The sequence below is a fragment of the Megalops cyprinoides genome, chromosome 20 (assembly GCF_013368585.1).
Source record: "Megalops cyprinoides isolate fMegCyp1 chromosome 20, fMegCyp1.pri, whole genome shotgun sequence".
NCBI classification, from domain to species: Eukaryota; Metazoa; Chordata; class Actinopteri; order Elopiformes; family Megalopidae; genus Megalops; species Megalops cyprinoides.
This window is the reverse complement of record NC_050602.1, coordinates 3,775,427-3,793,805: the sequence shown is the minus strand read 5'-3', so window position 1 is coordinate 3,793,805 and position 18,379 is coordinate 3,775,427. Positions and strand designations below refer to the sequence as shown.

The window sequence follows — 18,379 nt, the reverse complement described above, 5'->3', positions numbered from 1 at the left end:
TACTTTGGGAGGAGGGAGCCCCTCTCTGAGGCCGCTGGCTCTGTCGTGCGACGTCCTGACTGCGCACGCAGCTTATTTTCCACACCACGGGTCTGGACAGCCCGCGGCGGACATCTGCTCTGGCGGGCTCTGTTGCCAATGACGGCCCCCCACTGGCAGCTGGACGAGAGGGGGGAGGAGGGGCCAGATGCTTGGACGGAGAAGCGGAGTCAGTCTACATCCACTTGGACAGACCACTTTCAATCTGGAGGCAATTTGACACGTGGTAGCAGTGATCTCCCATATGCTCGCCGCTCACACTGACGGCAGGCTACGAGAGCCGGGATTCAGCCGGTTCAGATAGCGGGTTTAACTCAGGCGAAGGGCTGCTTTCCTCCAATTAAGGGAAATGCTTAACCTCCAACACAACGCACAGTAGTTATTACAGGGAGGAAGTGCCGCTATTATAGACCCTGTGAGGAAGAAAGCACTTACAGTAATGCTCACAGGGTTTACTGTATATCAGGATCCACATGCACAGCTCCACTCAACAGTCTGGATTTATGGGGGCATGAGCCGAGTCTAAATCTGGAGAATATACGCAGGCTGCTAATCGAATATCACCACATAAAACGTACATAAAAAAACGTACGTACCCCAACCAAAAGACCACTGGAAACACATGCTTAGTTAAAAAAAAAAGTCCACTGTGGCTATGCGCTCTGAGGTGCACTCTGAGGCAAACCGGGAGCGCTTGTTTCTGCGCGCCCAACAAAGTCGCGCGAGGATACCCGTTTTTCCTTGACGGCTTGCAGCTTGGCTGTTCCTGCTCCGTCAGGTGGCTGTTTGGCTGGGCTGAGTGAAATCAGGTGTGTGGGAGACTGATGCCCCCCCAAGATCTGGGACCTAGCGCTGCCTAGCTTTGAGGTAGATTTTCAGTGCTCTTTTTTTGGTATATTATATAATCCCATCTGTGGTGTAAAGCACTTTTCCAGCCTGATGCTGACCATACGCCTCAAGGCAAGAGAGCCTGTCTGCAATTCCCTTGTCAGGGTGACTTCCAGACATGAAATTGCCTTCATTTAAATTCCCATAGACGAAGAGCATCTGATCGGATTTCTGAGGTAATTCTTCCTAGTCTGGAGGGAGCCCTGTTGAGGTGGAATGTGCTGGACCACGAATGCGCAGTGGTCGTAACTCACAGGAAAACACCAAATCCGTTGCATAACCTCACCCCCAGTTCAGTCGACACTCACACTGTGAACCCTACTGTACTGTGGTCTATTGCTGTTTGTAATGAAATCTACAAAACTAAAAGTTTCAAATGAAACAGACATCTGCATGTTTTGTGACTGGAAAAATACAAACAAGCAGCTAAGAAACTGATACAGAAAACAGACCATTTACAAGCTCAAGAGGAATAAAGCGTGACTTCCACCACACAGACATACACGTCCCATGGCACTTATCGCAAAGACAAGAGGGTGCCCCAATGTCCTGGCTAACTTCCTAACCAGGCTCTTTTAATCTGGCCATCTAATAATCCAGTTTAATACAGATACATAAATCCACCCATCTCAGTTGACCCATGGTGAGTGTCCTGGTGCAAAATGGCTTTGAAAACCTTGAAAGGCACTATATTAAAGTAATCCATTATCATCATTATGACTATCATTGCTATTATTAATTAGTCGTTAAAAGAGCAACAAATATGGTTGGTTGAGCAAGCTGGACTGCTCCGTTTAAAAAAAATTTAAAAAGAAACCTAGAGCATGCTGATGAGTGCTGAGCTTTCAGTGAGTGAGACAGCCTTGGGCCTGCACTTCTGCCACATAATTACCTCTGAGCCATCGGAGGGATGACTGTTTCAGGTGTTTCCAGACCTCTGCTGTTTTCACTGCCCGTGGAGAATCCCAGCAGATGTCTGCCAGCCGGTGCAGTCCTCATGGACAGTTTTGAGCTGGAGTCTCCTTCAAAGACCCTGAAGGGAGGGAAGGTTACATCCCCCAGTTTAGAAACCTCTGAAGATGATCCAGTGTGAGAGAGAAATAAAACTCAGGAAAAGGGCTTGGTTGGCCAATAAAACATCTTTAGTCATGGTCAGTTTCAAACTCGTGGCAGCAGTATGGCATATTGGTAAAAAGCAGGGTTCATGACCGAAAGGTTGCTGGTTCAATTCCCTGCTGGGACACTGCTGTTGTACCCTTGGGTATGGTACTTAACACACAACTGCCTCAGTATATATCCAGCTGTATAAATGGATAAAAATGTGTAACCTATATAAGACACTTCGGATATGAGTCTGCTAAATAACAATGATGTAATGTAATGTAAATATCGCCAGACAACATCACGTGTACCCTGCTAATTGCTGAGTTAGCAGCAGAAAGTTCATGGGACTTTGTCGCCTCCCCTTTAAATAAAAAGAGAAAGGTAAAGAGATAACCAAGCTTTCCATAATACACTTACATCCAAAAGAGTTAGGATAATATGAGTGAACTAGTTCAGGCCACAATTCACCTTTAATATGGTCAGACGAAATAACAGAGAGCGTCATTACCAAACAAATGATTCAGAAATGACAGACCAGGACAAAACAACAAGACACAGTCAACTCCAAGTAACGTAAACAGGCGAGAGACGCCAAGAACCTCAAACTGTTCTCGATTCGGGAGACCCACCATAGCTGGCAGTCAAACCGGTGACTCAGAATGCGGCCCTCTTTCACCTGGGCCCAAAGTACACAATGACATCATTCCATTGTTTGCTGTGGTACAACACTGTCAACATCCACAATATTAACACCAGATCAGGCGGACGTAAACAACTGCAGACCTCAGTTTTGATAAGGGACCTTAAAGGCATACACAGAAAGAGGTTTATTACTGTAATACGTGGGTAGTAGCTTGTGCAGAATAGTTCCTGCTAGTTACTCTTTTTATTTTGCATTTTTTGTACGGATATGGCACTAAAGTAAAGCCTCACAGCCTTACTGCCCTGACCTTCAAGCCTGTATTTAATTCTGCATTCTGCAAAAGCCTTTCATGCTTTGCTTAAAAGTACTTGAAAGAAAAGATAAACCGTCCAACCCTTTATTAAACAAATATTAAGACCTTAAGAGCACTATTACAAATGCAGGCATTAAACATCCAGGCAAACTGGAAGGGTGTATTTTGCAAAATTTTGCCCGCATTTAAAGGGGCGGACTGGCTGCAGCTTGGTAAAATGCACTCGGTCTATAAATAAACTCCATGCATTTCTCTGGGGCTGTAGCTGAGGTCGCGCATTCCTGCCTCTTCAAAGCCTGAGAGCATGGAAAGTCCGAGCAGCCCCCCAGCTCTCAGCCAACTTTCCAGGAGCGGCGGCAAAGTCCGCGAAGCTCGGAGCCATACCATTTTTTTTCGGGGAAGAAAAAAAAAAGTTAATTTGGACAGCATGTGGGAGAAGCAATCTATTTACAGGGGCCAAGACAGCCTAACCATGAATTCGACTGTGGTGTGGTGTAGTGGTCCATAGTAGGGCTGTCGCGATAACCGCAATATTGCAATACCGCGCTATTGACAAGCCAACCGCAGGGGATGGCAAGCAACCGCCACAACCGCTACGCACAAGAAACTATTTTGGTTGAGCAAAAAAATAAATAAATAAATAGTTTCTCGTACCCACAAGAAACTTGTGCGCACGAGCACAAGGGGGACAATTTATACTGTATCTAGCCTAGGCTATAGGCTAGGCTTAATCCTTTTTTTTTCATAAAGGAGAAAAGGCGTGTAGTCTACCTTGCATTCTTATTGCACCTCATTGCTCATTGTGTTCTGCATTTTACAATAAACAAGTATTTAATTTAACTGTGTCATCTTTGTCATTTAAAAAACAACAATATACCCAATAATAGCCTAACAATAAAGCTTATTTATATAGCACTAAAATCAGGATAAATTAAGTAATTTGTGCTTAATTAAATATCTAGCGGTACAAATCAAAGACATGCAAGCTGCTGTAGATATCGGTGTCCACTAAGCAAATAAATAATGCAATGAAATAAGGCAGACAATCCTAAAATCTGTCTGAAATGCTTTACAGGAGCCTGTCATTGCCAGCTTAAATGAAGTGAAAGTATAGGGCAAGTCTGAATGAAACAGACCCCTAATTATTCCTGCATTTAGGGACCACCAAAATGTTTCACTTCCAGACATAATTATGCCCACTTTTGCGGTCACTGACTCAGTGAATTTGGTACAGAATGTCCACAGGCTGACTTGAGGCTGGAAAGACTCAACAAGCCACTGAGGGCGGATGCTTTGACAGCCAAACCTCGGACCTCCTTGCTAATAAGCCACAGGGGCAGATGCTCAAAGCATCAAATCCAATGTTCCCAACACCATCATACCACTGCTTGGAGACTCACAGGTTACAACTCACACTTCTGCCTATTAAGAAAAAACAGGATGGCCTCCCTTACCCCATTGGACCGACATTCAGCATTATGAATACCAGGACCACCAGGAGACACACAGCACGTCTTTTGGGGGTTGTCACTTTGAGGTCGTTGTTCTAGAAAACAAAAAAGGAAATAGTTATTTATTTATATATTTAGTTATTATTTTTGCTTTTGTTTTCTCATCAACGACTGAGTTTTCTTGACCTTTGAGCTTTTTGCTTTTACTTCTCCTCCTAACAAACGTCTGCCACATGCGTATTTGAAAAGCAGACTCCAGTCTGAGCTCTGCCTGTTTTTTTCTCAATGTGCAAATTAGCCTGTGCGCGGTTTGGCCGCAGGGCACAGCATCCGCGTCGGCCCTCACCTCAGCCACCAGGCTGCTCAGCTGTATCCTCAGCGAGCCGTTCTCGCTCTTCAGCTTCTGATTCTCGAACAGTGCCATCTTCAGACGGGCCTCCAGGGTCAGCATGTACTCCTTCTTCCTCCGGCGAGACAGCGAGGCCGACTCGCGGTTCTTGATCATGCGCTGCTGCCTTCTGCCAGCGGCACACTGGAAAAGGTGAGGACCTACATCAGCATGGCCCTAGTTTGGGTAACAGGACTTCCTGGTTTCCAGCCCTCTATTACTGTAACACACTTATACTTTCTAATATACAACACAGGGAATGCCAATCAGCAGTAATGGTCAACACAATGATTAGCTTAATCAGTTAGGTGCACAGCAGAACTGGATAGCAGTGTGGTGTAGCTGTGAGATTCAGGGCTAAAGACCCAAATATTGCTGGTCTGATTCCCCACTGGGGCATTGCTGTTGTACGTAACCAGAACTGCCTCAGTAAATTTCCGGCTGTATAAGTGGATAACATGTAAAAATTGTAACCTATGTAAGTCACATCTGTAACTAGGCCTGCAGATACTGCCATCCTCTAGAGTCAGGGGTTGAGTAGCCATGGTGTATGTAAAAAGGTTCTTCATCCTTCTTCCTTCCATCACAGCTGCAGTGGCACGCTGCAAAATCCCAGGGCCCCTTTGCAGGTTGAACTTTTAGTTTCTCTAACCATGTTTACAGGTCCTTAGTGGGCCATATACAATTACAATAGGTTCATTTCAATTTAAACAGCTACACCAAAGTCTCCAAAGCTGACTCACTGCATCAGAGCGCCTCATAAATTAACCTAGACTGTCTCTCACTGCCTTAACCAGAGGATTCACTAGGGTTTGAGAATATTCACAGATAAATGCAAGCCTGTGATTCTGGTAGTAATCACAAAGTATTTAAAAATATGCTGTTATGTTTTATGGTAATTTAGTCACCATAAATGGATATGTCAAAAAATGTCTGATACTTTTATTTTAGCTAGAAAGATTGCATCAGCCAATACACTGCATTCCTTTCCCACAGTTTAAAATGCCATAATAAACCACTTAGGCTGACAAGCGAGACAGAGTATCTGAACCACACGAGAAACAGCAGAGCTGAGAAACACCTTTACCTGTAGTGAGGCAAATGGGGAAATTTTTTAAATTCATACTGCCAATATTCTACTAAGGTGAAAATCCTGGATCATATTTGGTTATTTATTAGAATTTGGCATTAATTCACATGAAAATCAGAGCAAACATGGAGATGGGGATGCTAAAGTAACCCTCCTTCTGCTCACAGCAGTCTAAAATCTGGTATAGCGTAATTAGGGACATCTAACCATCACTGCCTGGATTAAAATTAAAATCAGTTTTCCTTTTTATGTCCCAGGGACTTCTGCTACCAAACAGATCCCTCTTTGATGCTACTCCCCTGCACACTCTTGATAAAGAAGGGGACTGGTAACATTTTAGCTACACTTAGTTTATAGCCCAGATGCTCGCAGTAATGCAATGCACAATATTACTGACGTTCATGTTTGCCATCAAAAGATTCAGGGCTAAAGCCCTGGGAGCTAACAACACCACTGGCTTTAACAGGGCTTTGGGTTCCACTGCACCCCATCCCTTACGGGCATGTCCCATATGCCACTACACAGCTGTTCATACAAACTGCAAAATCTCTACAGGATCAATAGATTGCAATCACCCTTGGGTTCTCTGCACTTTTCAGAAAAAAATAAAAGTTTATAAATCCACTTTGGAAAGGCCATCCACTTGGTGTCCCCTAGGTACAGAATTTCCAAATAAACACTTTCCCTGTGGTTCATTTTCTAACCTTTAATGAACTGTTCCACAGCGCTTTAAACGTCCAGAGGAAGAACACATATGAAACAAAAATAGAAAGGTGAAAGGTGAACTGTGATATATTTCTTCCAGACAAGAAACTTGATTGCTTGTTAAACTAACCCTTCCCACCCAATAGCCACTCCCCCCAGACACGGCCCTGCCACCACCCCCTGGCAACGCCCCCACCACCACCCCATGACATGTCCAACCCCAACACGCACCACTGCCCCCGCCCCCGCCCCCGTCCCCGCCCAATCAAACAGGCCATGCGAGGGGAAGGCTGCAACGGTGGCGCCAATCCTACGCCTCATCTGTGAGGAGGAAGGGGGTGGGAAACTAAAGAGGAGACACACAAACTCAGGTCCCCATGGACACTGGAGCTCGAGTGGGCAACGTGAGGGGTTCGAGGACAGGCTGGCAGGATGGGGGCGGGGTCACACCCACAGCCCATCCCTGGCATCTTGGTGCCACTCTCGTTGTCCTCAGCTGAGGTTCTCCCAGCCGCCTGCGGTGTCGCCCAGTCTGATGGAACCCCCGCGGCAGGTTTCACCACAGAGGTGGAAAAACTGATGCAGAATTTCACGCTTGAACTAGCGAAGGACATGAGCCAGTAATGACTCCAACATGTGTCCAGCAAAGCGCTTAAAGAAAAGTCAAAACTCCTGTCTCCCTCCTCATTCCTATGCTGCTGTTAGTATTATGAAATCCAGTGCTGTACACTGTGAATCCTATGCCACTGTACTGTACTGCAAGACTGTTCACTTCAAATGATAAATCATGCTAAAAGAAACTGAGGAGCGGACAGGGGAGTTACGACACCACTGTGACTTTTCAGGTAAATGCAAACCTTAGTTTCTCATTTAGCCTTTGCATTTACTTACTTGGCAAACACTCTCATTCAGAGCAAGAAAGATACATGAGTACATTTAATAGAGCCACATGAACAAGAGAAAATTTTAGAGAAAATCACACAAGAAAATCTTAGAGATTAGTCAGGCTAATTAGAAACACTTACTAATGTAGTTACAAACCAATTAGCCATGAATTTGTAGGGAAAATTAAACAGACAGACAAACAAAAGAGCAAAAGTATTTGTCCCACAGAGGTAACCAGAAGAGCCTAGAATAACACACCTTGTTGGTTATCATCCTGAATTTTCCTAAAAGCAATGACAAATACTCTGGAGAAGAAGCATAGCATATGAGTACAGTGAACTAAAATGCATTAACACAGCATGAATGAAGTGTAATATTGCTGTTGGAAATGTGATTGTATCCATGGGCCTGTCTGAATTATCATCATTGTTATTATTATTGTTATTAGTAGTAATAGTAGTAGTTGCAGTCATATTAATATTATTATCACACACTCACACACATACTGTATATAACCCTGGCAAGAGATCTACATTTGTAGTTACTTGCAAATGATTTTTGTGACCTGTAGGTACAAGTTAAATGTGTTTTTAAGGCAACAGAGACTCAATTATAAATAGTTTATCTGAATAACTATATTGGATAACTCATTGTTTAAAATCTTTCCTAAATGAGGAAATAGCCTATGTCAGTACTGCAGCATCGTAGCCGGTTTGTTTTTGTTTTCCTTGTCCATGTGCTTTTGTTTACTGTTTCCCTGTGTTCCAGCCCTGCCCTGCTCTCCACCCTGTCCCCGCCCACCTGATTACTTGATCACCTCCACCTGCCTACCTGCCCACCTGCATCCCATCTCCATCTGTCGTCACCCCAGCCCTACATCTACCCTGCTTGTCTCTGTCTTGTTGCCAGTTTGTCTCAAGTTTTCTGTTATGCTACAAGCCCTTCTTCCTGTTCTGCCTGCCAGTTTTGTTGACCTTGCCCGTTTCCCCGACCACGATTTCCAGATCTGTTTTTTGGTATCATTCGCTGTGTTTTCCTGGCTTTTGACTTCGCCTGCTTTGACCTTGTTTTCTGGATTTCGATTTGGACTTTAATAAATCCATTGTGCATCCTCCATCTCTGTCTGTGCCTGAGTCCCTCCCTGAGCCCTGACAGCCTAGTTGTCAAGTTATGAAAAGCATGCTCTGTCCTCCTTTAGTTTCCACATTTCCTTTATTATCACCATCAAATACTATCACATGCTCTCCGTTGCTCTCTGTCACACACACGCACACACACACACACACACAGACACATACACACAGACACACAAAGCGCCAGGGACAAGCTAAACATGGAGACTGGAATTCACCACAGCAGAACGACGCAAAGGAATCTCAGGAATCCAAATTAAAAAAGAAAAAAAAGATCCACCCAACTGGCCGGAAGGCCTAAACCGTACACAATAACTAACCCTATGAAATCCTCATCTGACCTCAAACTGCTTCCATTGGAAAGCTCACGGCAGGGAGCCGTCAGGCCGCCCGACGGAAGGAGAGAGGAAAAACTGTCCCCAGCAGCTCAAATCAGATCGTATGCAATAAAAAGAATGATCTTTCCGCAGTTACATTTAAACATGTTTAACAGTCCTGAGATGCTATGCTTTTCTTGGTTTTCATATGGGAAGAGATCCAAATATATGCTTGCTTCAACAGTAACAAGTAGAGCACCACATGCCTGAATTGCTAATATGCTGATACAGTCTGATTTAAGTTATATGATATTACAAAAGGGTACTTTGGGCTTTAAAGAGGTAAGAAATGCTAGAGAGGTGGTAAAATGTATTATCCTCCAAGTGAAAAAAATTACTTTTACTTCCTGTTCAAAGAAGCAGCTCAGACTATAGCATCCTGTTAGCCTTGCTAAAGGGTGCAGGCATTATGAGCGAGTGCTGACCCACAAATGATTCCTGTGTTGAGCTGATGCTGAGGGTTGGCTTTCTAAGAGGGCTAACGATTCTTTCTACAAAGCAATTTGGATTCCAACCACAATGTTTTATTTGGTTTCCAGAGAAACCTTTTAAAATCTGGGAGCCCTGCCATTATAAAGCTCTGGGAACAAGAAATTGAGCTACCAACCTTCCCGTATTAGGGAATCCTCCCTAATTTCTCTCATGCCTCAATATCACTACAGTCAGCAACGCTTCCCAACAAGAGCGTTTACCATTTACCACTGTCAATCGGGAATATTGACCATTTTAATCAATCTGAGGTCCACTGGTCAGCTGCTGGTGTCTTATTTTGACTTCAGAATTGATTGGTGCGTTTTGCACTGATCCATTCTGGAAATCAGTGAATTTAGTTAGACCCATCCAGCACACCACATAGTGAGCCATGAGACTTATGTGGGGGATGCACAGCCAGCAGGTGCATGGATCCTAGCCTCACACAGGGCGAGTTGTAGAGCTGCAGTGAGACATACAGTAGCAGTGACGTCACTGGTCTTACTACCACTAGGTCATGGGTTCAGTGTCCAGGTGGGCCATTGTACACTTTGGAAAGATAATTGACCCATAAAGCTTCAGAAAATATTGTGCTATACAAAATAAGTAAACATTATAAAAATGTTTGCCAGGTAAATACATGAAATTATAAACAGGACATTGAGGGTGCACTGCAACAACTGACACCCGTAATGTATTGTTAAATCCACTACCTGCATGGGGAGTTATTTCCAGACAGACATTCCCCTACAGTTCCCACTCCACCCGGTCAGTTAAAATTGTCATCACCCTGTCCTTGAACACACTCTTTCTGACCTAACGACTTAGTGGATCAGGAATGTCACACATTTCAAGGTAGTGTGTGTGTGTGTATGTATATGTATATGTATATTTATATTTATATATGTATAAATATTCTGTGTTAAATTGCTAGTAGATGGTATTCACATATGGTGTTGAATATACCCAACCCCAGAGGAAAATATTCCTTCTCTTTTTAAATTTTTTTAGTTTCCACTACAACACTTGGCAGGATGTTTTATCAGACTTCATAAATTTGATTTTTATCTTTGCTCTTCCTCTCTAACTTGCTTTTAAAATGAATGGACTTTTAACACCATGAAACCGGAAATCTGAACCAAAACCTACAACCGCAAACATGGCCCTGGCCTTGGCAGATCTCGGCTCTACATCTCATACGTCTTGGGGCTCGGATGCTGGCGCATCTCAGCTGGTAGAGAATAGCCGAAAGAGGCCTTCAGCGGAACGAGGAAGTGTTCCCTCTGACCGCAGGCGGTAATTTTGGTCACGGGCTGGCCTCCAGCTCCACAGGATTACGTGGCCCAGAGGCACCTTTCAAAAGAGAGCAGCTCAACGGCTGACTGCTCACGTGTCAAAGGCCAAATGTAGTTCATTAAACAGAGTGGAGATTTCACAGGCTTGGAAGGATGAGGATGCAAAGGGCACAGCCATCAAGTAAAGGAGCGGGTTCCTCACACTCAATTTCTTGCCAGTCTGAGATTCTCTGCCACAATAACAAGATAAAGAGAAGACAATAGGTCTGTCTTCAAATTTCACCATAATGACATGCGATTATCCCATGCTCCCATGCTGTATGAATTACCCTGGTCCAAAGCCTCCTGCCATGTGGCTGTTAATGCCACCAGAGTGCCAATCGCGATCCACGTGGACGAGAGAGTGGGCAGCACTGTGGGCAACTTCAACAGCGTGCATGGAGCAGGACTCAGATCCCTGGGCGACCGCCCCGAGGTCATAAAAGTCCCTTCGAAAAAGGCCTGCAGGATGTGCTTCTGCCACATGAGACACAGCGTGTTCCAACCCTGCCACACTGAGAGGCACCGCTGGACCACAAGCACTCTCTCTGCAGTCAATCAGGAGTAAATCACTCAGGAGTCAGCTGTGGTCCCATGCCATGCGAAACTGCTTTGTCATGCCTAAGGAACACCATAAATGACAAAATCATTCGGAAAACATGCTCATGATTTTTGCATGAATATTGAAATACATTTACATTTTCACAATAATACGGTCAATAATTTTCAGTTGTTTTTTTATCAAATTCCACAATCAACAGACACATAGTTGCTTTCTGATCGTTTGGGCCCGATCCTTGCAGCGGTTTACAACTCCCAAGCATGTTATTTCCCGACTAAAATGACCCGTTTTCTTACCAAACAAAAACATAGCAGCACTCCACTCTTCCCGGAGCATCTGAGAAGGGCAATAAAATAACCTTCCCATAAAGTCCAACGCACACAGACAATCTGGGGTTTTTATTGAGAAACCGCTGACTTGAGTAAACAGGAATTCAGGTTATTTTGGGGTTGCCTTTTTTTGTTTTGTTTTTTTTTTCACTTTCTTTAGATTTTCAGACAGCAGTGGCTAGTTCAAATATCCCTTGTAAAAGCCCATGAAAGTAGTATTTTACATGATACTGCTTCATATAAACTTCATAAGCAGGAACACAAATCATTAAAAGCTGTGGCAAGTGAGGTTAAAGCAATAGTTACTGCAGCTGTCCTTACATTACCTTTATGGTATGAGCACAGAGGGCACCACCCCCTTAATCACATGACTTTTTCCTCAGCACCAATCCCAGCATCTTAAAATCAAAGGCATCACATATAATGTCTCCCGTTATGCAAATATCAGTTTGCCAAGGACATCTAGTGCTCTAAAAATGGCTCTAAAAATTCTTTCACAAGCATGCTTCATCGTGAGCAAGTAGAAATTTCCCTTCTTCGTTGAGAGACTCACTGACTCCTGCAGTAAAGGCATGATCCCACTAGGGGGTGACAAGGATCGCAAGGTAGCTCTTCACTTCTTGTTTTTCTTCACAGAAGAGCTCAACTTCATTTCTAAGCTGCAATACAAATGTTTCTTCAGATTTAACACCTCAATCCACACAAGATGACAGCCAGTGTGTTTCTTGCAGTAGTGAACACAACGTACAGCATAATGAAGCAAAACTCAAATTTGTAGAGGTTTACGTACATTACACTCTGTAGGTCACATTTGCCTAATGGCCTAATATCACTGCCACCTTTGAGAATCCACTCATCTTTGGCATTCCCGTGGGTGTGTTTTCATTGGTTTGAAGGGCAAGTGTGTGAGTTTCATTTGAAGGCAAAGCATAAATGTTTTGCTAGCCAGGTGTTCTCCAAATGGAGGTATACCGTACTCTGTAAAGACCTTTTCACTTTTCACAACTTGCTCAGGAGTCAAGAGAGTGATAATAGCACCATAACACAGTTAATAGCTCTGCTCCTCAGGGGGGGAAATTGACTTTCTATGTTGAAAATAACAGGAAAGCCTTTTCCCGTCATTTTCTACACTTTGGTCAACACTGAAGCTCTGTTTGTTTAACGCCCGGTGGCTGGAGAGAGGGACAAGCAAATGTTTGAATCCGGCTGCTGAGACCATATCTGTGACATCACAAAGGGAAGCACAGACTCTGTCTCCTGGCATTCGCAGAGCATGTGACCACTCTCTATTAGCTCAGTTTGACCAGTGTCCATGGAAACCAGAAAAGAATCCATCCCTCAGCTGCTTAAACAAAACGTCCACTCTTGGGGTATACTGCGAGCTCTCCCAAGATGATGGGCATCGAAAACAAGGGCAAAGCCTAAACATAATCAGATGCAGCAGGCTCCACGAGACTGAGCTGCAATTAACACTCTTTGCCCGAGACAAGATTTTAACAACCATTTGGGTGAGGACGTCCGGCTTGGAAAGTCAGCCTGGCTGCAATGAAAAGACTCCATAATTTCACAGTCATGTCACTTGTCTGGAACTTTGAGCATTTTTTGAAAATTCAGTAAAGGGCAAATGGTCTCCAACCACTGCTCTCTATCAGCACAACACAATGATATAGGAGAAGGTCAGTGGCATGTTTGTGATCACACACACACACACACACACACCGTGGTGCTGTCACGCATGACACACAGCCTACACAGACTCCCAGAAGTGTTTTGCACACTACGGGGGGCCTCCCTCAGTCTCACACAGGCACCCTAGACAGGCTTACATCATTGATGGGACTTACATCTCCACTGACCGCCACTCCGTGGAGGGTCACCGTCACAGCAGGCTGAGGGGGGGCGGGCGACGCAGACATGGGCATGACAACCACCTGCTCAGGGAGCTGGAGGGTGGGCAGGCCTGGCAACACCTGGGGGCTCCGCAGGTGTACCGCCCTGGCTGGCTGAGCCATCACTGTGGGACATCCTGGTAGGGGGAGGGGCAGATAGTCAGAGTAATGGGGGCAGATGCCCCAATCTGGGGGTGGGGGGAGGGGTGGTGCATTCACCTTACTTTCTGGGACCAAGTCCCGTATATATCAACGAGCAACACCATAATTGAATGCAGTTAAATAAGACAGCTTGGATGAATTGCATTTTACCTATGTCTCCCAACAGCACAGATATTTACTGCAAGGTTTAAAGTTTAAGAGATGCAACATGTTCTTACAGACTCATAATGCCTCAGTCGTGCAGATACACTACAGGTAACTTAAAGACACCTCCAGATGTTGTCTGAAAAATATGTCCTTGGTTTACCTTACATTAATGACGAAAGCATGTCAGTCTAATCAGTTTGTGAAATTAACCTGAAGGCTACTGAAATGAGTCATTTGGTATTGTAAAACGAGTCCCCAGGAAAGAACTTCATAAACCAAATCCATGACCCCCACAAGGATGATTTAAGAATGCCTGGAGAGTCCAACAAAGCACTTTGCCTTGGTTTCACTCTCAAAGAAGCATTCCAGGTGCCTTTTAATAATAACAGGACATTTATATGCTTACACTAAACACAGTCAAAACAGATGCTTGCAGGCAGTTTTTCAAAGTGGCAAAAATTGATCAACATTTTTTTCTATTGAGGAAAGCTGCCTGGAGAGATATTACACCCATAATACATAGCAACAAAACTTACGGACAGGATAGACCATGTAGTTTTCCTGCTGCTAATGGTATACAGACACTTTCAGGATTAGGACAGTGGCACACCAAGGCCATCCTATAGAGCTGAAAACAGGGTGGGACAGAGGTCCATCCTGCTCCTCTCAGTGGGAATACATGGTTGGAGAGCACTGAGCATTTTTGTCACATCGAAAGCAGACGTATTGATCAAAGTAAAGTAAAGGTCCTTTCTAGTCAAAGTAGAGGTGTCAAGAAATGTGCCCGGCTATGGCATTAACGGCGGCAACATCCGGCACAGCACTTTGTCCCAGTGATCAGGGCCAGAACATTTGTGCCACCACCGGCTGCGGCAGAAAAACAGGATTCCTCCCAGTGCCTTACGATCAGTGTAGCCCAGTGGAGCCTCAGAGCCTTTAAGGCACCTGATTAAAAAAAAATGGCCCATCGTCATGACTGCTCATACCCACCTCAACCTTCCCCTGAACCACAACCTACATTCCTCAGTTACGGGGGGAAAAAACCTGTGAGAGCCTGACAGCTGTTAGCGTGGAGGTCAATGCTGCTCCGCATTCCTCGCCACCCACCGGAGCAAAACTAGACCTTGCTAATCAAATCCAGGGACGGCTGCGAAAGGCTGGCTTTCAAATTCCAAAGTCATTTGCTAAGGTCCCCCTTCTTGTGAGCAATGTGGCCAGGTCTGTCTGCACCTCCATAACGAAAGACCAGTCTGAATTAGTAGGCTATTGTCCTACAGCTGACCTGCAAAACCTCACTTGCAGTGAGCCCTCTGAAACTATGAAGCTGAGCTTTAGGTAATGCTGCTGAGTCCTAAAAACTTTTGACTCTCTACTTGCCTTAGCGTGTATAGTGTTGCGTGTCCAGTATGAGCCCATTCAGATGACGTAAAAATCGATGGATCTGGTGCTTGCAAATGCTTACAGTGCTCAGCCATGTTCACGTGAAGTGCATGAGGATAAGAACCAGAGGGCTATTAACTACTGCAAGGGGGGGATAGACCAATAATAAACTCAAGGACCTCTTGGACCAGGTGTCAGGTTAAAAAGACATGAATTGCTTCACCTTATCCTAACCCCTTCACATTCTCTCACCACTCATTTCATTTGTAAATAAAGCTCATCTTTTCGCAACATTTGTATGGAATAATTACAGTAAGACGGCTTTGGTAAATGAAGTCATTCACTCAACTGGCAAATGGTGAAAAGCGGCAGGCCAGACGCGGGGAAATTGTGTTAATTTTTTTCCCCAGATATGAAAAGTCGATATTCCAAAACCCCTTCGTCCACGGGAAGTTTTTTTTTTTCTGACCTACTGGAGATGTCATTACTACAATGTTATTATACAGCATTTACATATGTGTGTGTGGGGTCGTACCCTCAAATGAAAACTCAAATACGATTTACTGCTTTGTTACTTCTTAGCAAAGTAGCTGCAATGGTGAGTTTCGTTCCATCCCTTCTGCAATTTTTCTTGCTCGCCCGCAAATATGGAACAGAAAACCATTTATACTAAATTACATGAGACCGATAAAGATTCAAACTGTACGCAACAAATCGTCTCTGTCATATTCGTTGAGTTATGAGAAACGTGTCTAAATTTGGAATATAAATTCCAGCGTTTCCACATGCAGTAATTAACATCAGCCTCAATTACGGATATTTAAATCACAGGCCGTCCAGTAGACATTATCGATAATGAATTGCATTTGCGCATTTCTTGGACCACGAAGCAGAAACGTTGACTTAGTACGCATTTTGTGAGTCTGTCACACTGTCACGCTCTGTGCTCCGAACGCCTGTCCAGAGAGATCCACGTTGCATCAAATTTACCGTTAATTTGAATGGAAGTCTTGTCTGCTCCAATATTCCGTACCATACAGAACTGCTACGCTACCTCTCCTGCTTGGAAAAGTTTCAGCTGATGTAGTGGTCACGGCATCAACTTCTCGGAAACCGCGCAGCTGCGCCGCACAAGGAAAAACATTCAAGCAAGCAGATAAAATGCAGACGTGCCCTTGACCGTAAGGCTTCCTGAGGAGCCTTTTCACTGAGCGTCCAGGAAAATGCCCAGGTGTAACATCTACCGCATGGACCGAGTGGACACGGTAAACGACATAACTAACCGTTTACAGTATCCTTAAAAGATACCTTACACATGCAACGGCCTATTAGGTGTCAACGAGAATACTTTTGCTGACGTCATTATAATTATTCAATATGCCAGTCCCAGTTAGGTCAAGGTTTGGCAACGGCAGTATTCTCAGAAGCGAACCTCCAGAATTAGGGGTACAATTAAAAAAACTGCGCTGCTGTTATTTTCAGCAAGGCCTTCCTGGAAGACTGAAATTGACCACGGAGTAAGCGGTGGAAAATCGCCCGCTCTCGTCTTTGAAAAACCAACCATAATTGAAGCTAATTATCCACGCCATATATGATGTGAGATCTCACTCGTGCGGCGCTTTTACTTGATGTGTATGGAGCACGGTGAGGCCCTTTATTCCAGCGCATAAGTGAAATCGAGACCCCTTCTTGTTGCAGTTTCAGGCACATCGCCAGATTCTTCAGTGCTAGTTTCAAGGGAATCTCAGGACATTTTCAACTGCACGCCCCTCTGATACCACACCGACCGGATTACGTCGGAGCTGGACACCAGACCAATTAGAAACAATGCCCCTTTCATTTTCTGTTCGTGACAACTCTGAAATTGTGATAAAGTCACCATTATTGTCCAAGGCAGAAGTCAAACTCAAATCTCAGTCAAACTGAAAGCCTAGAGGACTGTGTGTATGTAGGTCTTACGCAACTATATTGGTTAAATCATTTAATTAACATTATATATATTGACATGTCCATAAAAACCCAGCAGTAAAGTCTTTTCTGGATACATATACACAAATCGTTATTCAATTGATTTATGTCAGCAGAGAAGTTAGGGATTTGGCCAATCCAGAAATCAACCGCCGCTTTAAGCAATACACTGTATTGTAACTCCCAGTCTAAGAACTATTTTCATAGTTTTTTTCTTTCAAATTAGTGAGTGAATCAGTCTAACTTAAAAAAAAACGGTAAAGAGCTCTATGAAAAGGATACTCTGAAAATGAGCAAAATGTATAAAACAGAGATTTGGTGTCCTCTACTGGCCATGTCCTGTATATGCAGTAATTATAACTAAGTGCTGCATGAGGTTCGCCTAGATTGATGACAAGCCTTACTTTATTCTCTAAATCAAATAGCACATTACAACACTTCATTTATTCCTTACATCAGCAGTGCCAAAAAAGTTTGTAAAAATAAATAAACTTGGTATGAGACAAATAACAGAGTAAATTATGTCTCTCACCAGCAGGGGGCGCTGGATGGGTGGTCACAGGTGCAGGATTGGCCACAGGCAGTCCTGTCTGCAGAGGACTAATGAAGATGGTTTTGGGCTGGAAAGGGACAGTGGAATGCAGCATGGGGACAGTGATGACTGGCTTCGGCTGGATGGACACTTTCGGTGTTGCCTGAATGAGCCGTCTCGAGTGATGAGAGGATTTGGCTAAGAGTGGGGGGAGGATGAAAAAAATCAAACCAAAGACAAAGGCCATGGGAAGGTAAGAGGCCAGGCCATAAAAATCAGTATGGGTACAGGTGTAATGCTTGGAAAATAAAGACCTGTCAGCCATCAGTGAGACACAACACTTTGGTTAACCTGCTTTAAGTATCACAATTAAATTTCTACAACACTATAAGTAACTAGTAACTAGAAGGGCATGGCTTGAAATCCTCTTTGGGGCACAAAGGCTCTAACTTTAAGGTGCCTATCAAGATGAGCTCCAGGAAATATCCAGCTGTATAAATGAATAACTTAATTATGTAAAGAAAAATCTGATATGTCAATACACTAGTGATAGAAGACTGACACCTCATGGATCCCAAAATGGGTAGCG

The 18,379-nt window shown here is 44.1% G+C and overlaps 1 protein-coding gene across 1 annotated transcript in view; it reads right to left on the bottom strand.

The window, feature by feature from the left end:
- Positions 1 to 18,379, bottom strand: part of LOC118795885 (cyclic AMP-dependent transcription factor ATF-6 alpha-like) — a 53,329-nt gene that overhangs the window by 30,242 nt on the left and 4,708 nt on the right. Inside the window, exons 6-10 of the mRNA XM_036554657.1 lie at positions 17,791 to 17,988; positions 13,557 to 13,738; positions 4,785 to 4,970; positions 4,442 to 4,533; positions 1,820 to 1,960 (exon numbers count right to left, since the gene is read on the bottom strand). Of these exons, the coding sequence (XP_036410550.1) occupies positions 1,820 to 1,960; positions 4,442 to 4,533; positions 4,785 to 4,970; positions 13,557 to 13,738; positions 17,791 to 17,988 (799 nt within the window). The remainder of the gene's footprint in view (positions 1 to 1,819; positions 1,961 to 4,441; positions 4,534 to 4,784; positions 4,971 to 13,556; positions 13,739 to 17,790; positions 17,989 to 18,379) is intronic.